Below are 9,874 nucleotides of genomic sequence, written 5' to 3'. Positions count from 1 at the left end.
CAGTGGCGAATAGGGTAGCACACAAACAGTAGCAATAGGGAGGAGCAGACACAGGACCAAAAGATCTTTAAGGGAAGGGATACTCACCAAACGGGATCATTTTAAAGGAGGGAGACTAATTTATCCTCGTTTTGAAAACTCTACTTTTACATAGGATACTATAACGGCCAGGTCAGTTTAACAGGAGTCAGGTCAGATTTTTCTGTTAAGTTTAATAGACCTATTTAATAAAAAACTTAGATGTTCAATTTTTTAAGAGGTCAGTGACCTAAATGTATTTTTCAATCTTCAAAAACGAAAATGTTCACAGAACAAAAAATCAAAAATTTATTTATTTTTTTCTCTAATATCTCTTCTTGATTTATTTTTGTTGAAAGTCTACATTTAATTATCCTCATAAAAAGACGAATATTTATGGATATATATTATCTTTTATTTTATTTTATTTATTTTTTAATATTAACATTGCATTGCACTAACATCATCATGCATGCATGGTTAAAAAGTTCGAAAGCAAATTTATTTTTAAGAAACCTGTTACGATGGGTAATCGGAGATCAGTGGACTGAATTTGTTGGGTTGGCCCACTCGTCTAGAAGAGGGAGTCTCCGACTAGGTTCGCGTCAGGAAGTCACTGTCCGACTTGTGTGTATGAAGGAATGGGGGTGGTACCTGCAAAGACACTTTGATACTTAAGTTAGTAAAAGCCTAAGCAGGTTTAGAGAATATTGGAACTTAGAGATACCTGAGGGGTGTCAGTGTATTTATAGTGGTGAACCAATAACCACCGTTGGAGTAGTTCCACCTTTTAAGGAGGATAACCGTCCTTTTTATTTTAGAAAAATTGAGATATGGCTCCTGGAAGTGAGTCGAGAGATTTTATGGGCACTTACTTATTTGAATAAGTGTTATCTGCCAGCTAATTTTCGATCCCGACTTCCTAAGTGTGAAGTCTGTGTTGAATCCGACCTCTTGAAAAGTGGTCGGTTGTGCGGGGAGGCCAATTTATGGATTGGGCCATTTTTATCTTATTTGAACCTGAATCTTATTATTGTGTCAGGGTATAAACAAAACCTAAGACAAAATACTATATGACTTGGACGATCATTCTTCTCTTGTTTACATCATACTTAAAAGATAAAAAATAAAATAAAGTATTTTTCCTAAACTAAATACAAATATAGACACCTAATATTTTTAAGAATTCGTTTATTTTTGATATATTGATAGTATAAAAATATTTTATACAATTGTATAATTATATTCGTTTTTTTAGATAACTATTTACATAATTAATGTGAAATATAATTATTTTTTTGATGTGATATTGTATAATTAAAAACATATATAAAATTATTTTATATTGACAATATATCAAAATTAAATTTTATTTGTACTCTAAAATACTCGCATCAAAATCCATCGATATTGTTTTTGTTATTTATTTATTTATCCTTTTAAATTTATACTAAAAAATCCATTACTATAGTATAAGCAATAGATTCGGCATCAATCATGAAAGTTTAGTTGCTAGCAAGGTATAAATAACACCAGAGTATAGTGGTCATTTTGGTAATATAACTTGAACAAAAAAACCAAAAAGAACTCACTTTTTTTCTATTCTTGAAATCAACCAACGAATTATGCAGAAAGTTTCGTCCAATGTAACATAATTTTCTCGTCAAATTGACAAGTTAGTTGACACCAGAACTACTTAAAAGTACCAAAATACCCCTCACAAGAGATAGAACATTAAAACAAACAAATAAACAAACAAAAAGAAATTAAAAGAGAAAATTCACATAAAATCACATACACACCCACGTTCCTCATCCTTGTTTCTTCTTCTTGGATCGATCATCTCTATTTCCTTCTTCATCAAAAATCATAAAAAGGAAACCATTAATGGGAACACGCTTCAGACAGGCCGTTGGAGCTATCAAGGACTCTACCACGGTTGGCCTTGCCAAAGTTAATAGTGATTACAAGGTAATTAATTAATTAATTAATTTTCCCATATTCATATTATCATTTGTTTTTTAATTTCTTCTATTTTGTATTGGTTATGGTGATTATTGTGTTTTGCATTTTTTTTTTTTGTCTAAGGAATTGGATGTTGCAATCGTGAAAGCTACCAATCACGTAGAATATCCTCCTAAAGAACGTCACATGCGCAGTAAGTTTAATTTATATATAGACACACCTTAATTCATGATTATTAAATTGTGTTGAATAAGCATTAAGTTTTTTTCCTTTTTTTCATTAATTCATTTCACATATGCCTTCTTGAAATTTGTTTTACGCAAGCTTTTGGATCATTATTCATTTTCTAAAACCTCTATGTTCATCGATTTGTGTTTGTATAACGAGTTAACACACTGTTCTATTATTATGAATAAGAAAAGCAATTATGCCAAGTGCATACCAAAACTAAATCAACTACCAAGATAAAATACATTTTGAAATACAGAATATACAGAGAACATAAGTTGAATAATACATTTATTTATACACAAATATATAGTCACTAATTTGGTAACTAATTTTTTGGGTACACTTAATACTTTTATAAGAAAAGTGTACGTTTAATGATTTAGTGTACTAGACAGAATGAATACATAAACCATTTCTTTAAACTTTAATGTAACATCTAGCTAACAAAACGTGTCAAGTTTAATTTTTGTGTAATTCAGATTTGCCTTTTCTATCTACTCCATATTGCTGAGTTTAGTTATTTGTTCCTTTAAGAAATGAATATAATTTTTTGTTGCAGCAATATTGCATGCAACATCAGCAAGTCAACCAAGAGCAGATGTGGCATACTGCATTCACAAACTTTCCAAAAGGCTTTACAAGACAAAAAACTGGATAGTAAATAATACACTTAATTAACTGTTTGGCATGGAAAAACATTATTTTTCTTGTTCAACTTTGGTTCAGCATGTTTGTAACATAAAAATGATGAAATGGCAGGTTGCTATAAAGACATTGATAGTGATGCATAGGTTATTGAGAGAGGGTGATCCTACTTTCAGAGAAGAGCTCCTAAACTACACACGCAGGGGACACTTTCTCCAAATATCCAATTTCAAAGATGACACCACTCCTCAAGGTTTTTATTTTTTCACCCTATTAGTTGTTTGAAATTTCCTAAGTGACTAACAAAATTTTGTTAAGTGTAATGTAAAATTGATAAATAATAATTTAATTGATAGTTAATATCTTTTATTTGTAAAGATGATTATAATACTCCTATTATAAAAAATGACTTAATATATATATATATATATTTTAAATTCTAACTTTTCTTCTCTTCTCTCTATGTAGTCATAAGATTAAAATTTAAGATTTTTAAAATTAATATATATAATAAGAGAATTTTAGTCATTTTTTATAAAAGAGTATTATAGTCATTTTTTATAAAAAAATATTAATTTAGATCAATTCAAGATTTGATTTATCGATTTTTCGGTCAAAGCGGTTTTTTTGGTCTAATTTTGACAAAAATAACATAATTTGATCGATTATATAAGTTAAATTTTAATTATTAAAAAACGTCTTTTTTTAAAGACGTTTTAAGCGTCTTTATGTGAGTGACTCCGTTGCCATAATCATAAATGAATGCTGCCTATTTCTTATTATATGTCCATAATTATGTATTGATTCGCAATAGTACTTATTGAATCTGAAATTATCTTATAAATTGATGATTTAATAGTGTAAAATATAAACCAACTTGAGTTCGAGTAAACAGATTTTTAAATGTAACTCAGATCTGCGACGTTTTTATACCCTTTTATTTTTTTATTTGAACATTCTTTGATTTTATTTGAACAATGCCTAATTGGAATATTATTTGACTATGCAGCTTGGGATTGTTCTGCATGGGTTCGAACCTATGCACTTTTTTTACAAGAAAGACTTGAATGCTTTAGAACACTCAAATACGACATTGAAACAGAGCGTTTCGTAAAATCACCAACTTCTTCAGCTAAAGTGCGGGCTTTAATTTGTATAATTAATCTATATTCTGTTTTTCAAAGCATGTTATTGTTGCTATGTTCAGAAATCAATACTAGCTTTTATAATGCTTTTGCAGCCACTTACAAGAACTCGGTCTTTGGGTGCTGTAGAACTGTTGGAGCAGTTACCTGCATTGCAGCAACTTCTGCAACGCCTTATAGGTTGCCAGGTCTGAATTTTATTGGAACAAAACTTAGGTTTCATGCATAGAAATGCTATTGCACAACTATGAAGTTATTTGAGTGAGCTTTTAAGAAAATTTTTTTTTTTTGAGTTATTTTATTTTAAAAGATTTTTTAAAAGAGTAAAAATAATTTGTATGTTTAGATATTTTATGCAAAAAAAAAAATTTATTTATTAATTATGTTTGAGTATAATAATATAAAAGTATTTTTTATTTATTATGCGAAAAATAACTTTTTTAGGAAAAAAGATCTTTTTAAAAAAAGATGTAAATTATAACTTCTCAAAATATTTTTTGATTTTTTTAGTGCTTTTATTTTTACTACTAAAAATTTGTCAAATACGCTAAAAAATAAAAAATAAAAAATATTTTTATTTAAAAAATATATTTTTCTATCAACTTAATCACACCAAAACAAACAAATTTTTTATCCTTGTATAACTTTTTAAATAAGAGATAAGGTTCAATTTTGTTAGAACTTTCATCCAATTATTATTTTAGGTTTTGAAATTTAAATATACTTAGGGTTTTTGGTCAAATTTTTGAAGAGGTGTTTGAGCTTTTGAAAAACAAGTTCTGTGTTTGGTGTTTGGTAAATAAAAAAGATCATGTAGTTGTACTTGTAATTTTCAAAAACTAAAATACTTTTAAAATTACCTAAAGTCTAAGGAGGAGTTTTTTAAAGTTAATTTATAATTATTAAAATAAAAAAGTATAACATAATTTTATATATTAATATATATCTAAATTACTTCTTATCTTTGTATCTATTATTGTTATTTTAAATTTTAAAAGTTATTTTATTAAATATTATTGTTGTTTATATTTATTAAAAATTATTTTTAGTTTTATTTATTAATGTAAATGCTATCATTTTTAAAAAACCATATTTTAAAAATCAAGTTTGATAAGTTACTTTTGAAAAATAAAAATGAGTTTGTTTCCTGTAGTTTTAGCAGAATGCTTATGTGTATAGTTATCTCATGTATTTTCCATTGAAAAAGTACTGCATTTTATTTTACTGACTCTTAAGGATATGATGACATTTAATTTGCTTTAATATCTTGCAGCCTGAAGGATGCGCTTATGGAAATTATCTTGTACAATATGCATTAGCCCTGGTATATATCCCATTTCTAGTACTTGTACATTCCACACTATATGTATAACATTTCTTAATATTGTTATCTTAGAAAATGTTTAATTGCTATTTCATGTAACATTTCAAAGTTTTGATACGTGTATTCAGTGAAATAGTTTACTTCCAAATCAATTAGGCCGCACACACCATTCAATAGTAGAAGAAAGTAAATTGGTTTGCTTTACAGAAAAAAATGAGCTCATAACTGCTCCAACTTAGAGCAATATGATTCCGAGTATCTCATAAATTTCCATCTCGAATAATATGCAAGAGTTTTTGCAGCTTAATTTTTCATCACTTTTCTAGAGATCTCTTCACTTAGCTTTGTATCTCTTTGTCTCACCTATTTTTCTGCTTTTTGACAATGTTAGGTATTGAAAGAGAGCTTCAAAATATATTGTTCATTGAATGATGGAATCATCAATCTTGTGGATGTGGTATGTCTATATTTATCAGTTAAATTTGCCAAATCCTTTTATGGCTTCACTTGAATATTTTAATTGTACTAATTAATAATGGAAACTGCAGTTCTTTGATATGGAAAGACATAACGCAGTGAGGGCTCTGAAAATTTATAAAAGAGCAGGCCAACAGGTTTGCCATGATGTTTTTTTTTTTTTTTTTTTTTTTTTTTTGCAATACAGAGTTGTCTATAGCATACTGAATTCTTTATCATGTACCACATTTTGAACTTTTATCAAAGAAATACTTGTAATTTAGTTACAAAGAGTGAAGTACTAAAATGTCCATGAAAAATTGTTAAGCTGATGAATTTTTCTCTAACTATCACAAGTTCACAACAATGCAGGCTGAGCATCTTGCTCAGTTTTATGAATACTGCAAAGGGTTGGAGATTGCAAGGAATTTCCAATTTCCATGTCTAAGACAGGTTCCCTTTGTTGCTTCTTAATTTAGTGACCTTTCTTGTGATACCATGAACAAAATCTGAGAAGATTTCTTTTTTCCTTTGAGGAACAGCCACCCCCCTCTTTCCTTGCAACAATGGAAGAATACATTGGAGAAGCACCACAAACTAGCTCTGTTCATCAAAGACTGGTACAAAATTGATAAATGAATTGTATATGTGCTTATGTTTGTTTATGGATTTCATCCATTTCTAATCCAATTATGATGAACTAATGCTGACACGAACACCTATACAAATTTTAACCTTGCAACACACTAACATGACATCTCAAATCCCTGGATACACACTATTTAGGGGGTATTATTTGCTATCAAAAGAAAAAAATGGAGTATCTTTTTTACTAACATTTTAAAATCATGTTTATATTGTGTCTAAACCTTGTTTGGTTTCTGTCCTAAGACACAAACTAGTAATATATCCTGAGAAAATCTGTTGTTCCATCAAGATATTTTGTTTGTCTTTGTACCTGTCTTCTATAGCACTATTCCATATGCTCCAATGTATTTGTATATGATTAGCCGTGATTGTTCATGAATAAATTTAACTCAACTGCAGGAATATCGTGAAGCTGATCTATCACCTTCTAGAGAAGATCCTCCAGAAACCGACGAGCCTGAAGAGCCTCAAGAAACTGAAGGAGAAGAAGAGAATGAGGAAGAACCAGTTGTCAACGGAGAGCCAAATCCTGTGGAAGTGGAAGAGGCTGCTCCGCTGATATCGAATAATTGGATCGATGATGACTTGCTGGTGTTTTATTTATTTTTTTAGTCCGGTAATCTTTTGCATATTTGTTATGTTTTTCTTTGATAGAGCATGCATTTGTTCACTTTGTTGTGTAGGGTCTGCGTGAAATAAATCCTCAAGCTGTTGAACTTGAAGAAAGAAATGCTTTGGCCCTTGCAATTGTACAACCTGGTGGTAAGGCTTAGTGTAATTGAAAATACAGAAATAAAAGGAGTGTTGTGTATTCACTCTTTTTCATAAACTAAATCAACACTTATCTTTTTAACTGTTAGATGAATGCAAATCATACACCCCATGTAATTTAGAGATCAAAGATAGAAATTATGTTATTTATGTATCAACTTTGGTATCTACAACTTTTAAATCCAGAACTAGAGAGAGCTGATAAATGAAAGACATATGGTTAATGGTTTAAAGTCATATTTTCTTTCTTTATTTTGCCTTTCCGTTTTAATGGTGCCCACAACTTAATTAGGCCATACTTGTTTTCTATTTTGATGCATTTTCTAAGATTATGAGAGATTGTGTAGGAAATAATTCAAACAATCTTGCTTTGAACAACATTGGTGACACTACTGGTTGGGAACTAGCACTGGTTACAGCACAAAGCAACCATACTAGCCAAGCGCCAGATCAAAATATGGTATGTATTTTTCGACAAAACAAATTCCAATTGCCTATTTTGAGTATGCAGCTTCCTATTCAAGTATTCTTACACACAATAACTAGTTAGATTGTGATGACTTAGAGGAATGAATCTTTTCATGTAAACATTTTACATAATTTGGTCATCTGTGTTAAAGGAGGTGGTCAAAGGAGATCTATATGTCAACTGTCTCACTATAGACATGATACATGATAAGGCGCAATGGCGTTATTTGATAGTAGTTGACCTCACCTAGTGGGATAAGACTTTGTTGTTATTGTCGTTGTAGTCATGTGTTAATTTCTAATTTTGATTCAATTCTATTGTGAGACTTAAGATTGGTTTCCCAAATCAAATCTATACATGATCAACTCAACACCAACATTCCCATCTACACACAAACATTTCATATAAAAACATGATTCACTTGATCTCAAAGCTCAAGACTTTGATTGATAATGACTTTTATGTGCATAATTAAGAATGCGATAAAAATTTTAAAACTGTTTATGTTTGATATTGTCTTTGAGATAGAATCACGAAGACAATACAAGAAATATAAAACCCTTTTGCATCAAGAAGTAGAAAATTTGTGTTTTCTGTACCTTCTAAAAGTGGAGATAGGAAGTATCCATTTGTCTCAGAAATAGAATCTAGATGCAGTCAATGTTGCATCAAGGTCATGATGTAACTGTGATTTGTGTATATTATTTGATGCCCGTACATTCAGAATTCAAATTCTGATTTTTCTTCTCTTATTTCTTTTTTCTTGATCTCTTCCTTTAAAATTTGTGCATACATCAAGAATATGTACACATGCATTGTTGTTTTCTCTGGTTAGTAACGCAAATTCTTATTTTGAGTGAAGGCTGGTGGGTTTGACAAGTTATTACTAGATAGTTTATATGAAGATGAGAATGCAAGAAGACAACTTCAGCTCCAAAATGCAGGTTATGGATATGGTGGAAATGGAATGGCCATACAAAACCCATTTGAAAATGATAATGATCCATTTGCAGTGTCCAACAACATAGCACCCCCAACCAGTGTTCAATTGGCATTGCAACAACAACAACAACAAATGCTGTTCCAACAACAACAGAACAATAACATGATGATGACGCCTTACCAGCAGCAACCATATTACAATCCATTTGGAGACCCTTTACCAGTGCCTAACTATGCATATGGTTCTACACCAGCACAGGGAAATTATAATTTAATGTAGAATTTGACCCTCTTTTCTATTTAGCATTCTATTACACAGAATTTTCCTTGCCAAATTGTAGGTATTCTTGTTGGTTGATGTAGGATTTTTTTAATTTCCCCCTTCTTGAAGTTATTTTAATTCATTATTGGCCAGTGAATGTGATTTACTTGTAATCATAAATCATTCATTTTAGACATGTTAAGAACTATACAAGCCATATTGTATCTTTGCTTCTCATGTATACTTCATTGGCAACAAAATGAGATATATGTACAAATGAGTTATAATGACCGGTTCCTGACCTTAAACGGTCTTTGGACTGAACTGAACCGATTGAAAATTAGATTTACTAATTTTTTAGTCGAATTGACTAGTTTGACCCGATTTTTCAAGCTATAGTTTGGATACAATATAAAATTTTTTGTTTATTTATTATGTTAAAAATATTTTTTTAAGTAAAAAATATTTAAAAGGGATGTAATTGTAATTTCTAAAAAAATTGTTTTTTTTTAGTATTTTTACTTTTTCACATTAAAAAATAAAACTATATTTTTTATTAAAAAAAAATCCTTTTTTTGAATAACACTCAAAAAAACTCTTATAAATATATTATAAATATATCAAATTATGTAACGTCATTTTTAACAAAATAACTATCAGTTTCATTGACTGACCAAATAATTATTCAAAAGAACAAATATAATTGATCAAATGTATAAATATTTTATATTATCAATGCATCAAAATTAACTCTAAAAGATAACACCCTATTTAAACTCATTTGGGACGGAATACAATTTGTTCCCACTTCCACCTCAACCAAACATGCCCTTTGAAAGTAAAATAATAGTCTTGTTAGAACTATTTAATCAACATCATATCAAACATCAAAAAGAAATATTTCAATCATATCAACATTAATTAGTACTCTAATTACATGACATTTCTGGTTTGAGGATTTTGAGTAGACACCTACAATAGCATTATCTTTTCACAAC

The 9,874-nt window shown here is 29.5% G+C and overlaps 1 protein-coding gene across 1 annotated transcript; it reads left to right on the top strand.

Annotated features, from left to right (window-relative positions):
• The first annotated feature begins 1,765 nt into the window (after positions 1–1,765).
• On the top strand, positions 1,766–9,102 carry LOC112796620 (putative clathrin assembly protein At4g25940). The gene is made up of 15 exons (XM_025839167.3): positions 1,766–1,989; positions 2,107–2,176; positions 2,774–2,871; positions 2,974–3,112; positions 3,869–3,996; positions 4,100–4,192; positions 5,278–5,328; positions 5,720–5,785; positions 5,877–5,942; positions 6,157–6,237; positions 6,327–6,404; positions 6,832–7,023; positions 7,116–7,194; positions 7,551–7,663; positions 8,535–9,102. The coding sequence occupies exons 1-15, from the start codon at positions 1,906–1,908 to the stop codon at positions 8,892–8,894; spliced, it is 1,698 nt and encodes a 565-aa protein (XP_025694952.1). The 5' UTR covers positions 1,766–1,905; the 3' UTR covers positions 8,895–9,102.
• The last annotated feature ends 772 nt before the right edge of the window (positions 9,103–9,874 follow it).

Source organism: Arachis hypogaea, chromosome 4, assembly GCF_003086295.3.
Source record: "Arachis hypogaea cultivar Tifrunner chromosome 4, arahy.Tifrunner.gnm2.J5K5, whole genome shotgun sequence".
Classification (NCBI taxonomy): Eukaryota; Viridiplantae; Streptophyta; class Magnoliopsida; order Fabales; family Fabaceae; genus Arachis; species Arachis hypogaea.
The sequence above is the reverse complement of the archived record's forward strand: the minus strand, read 5'-3'. Positions and strand labels throughout refer to the sequence as shown.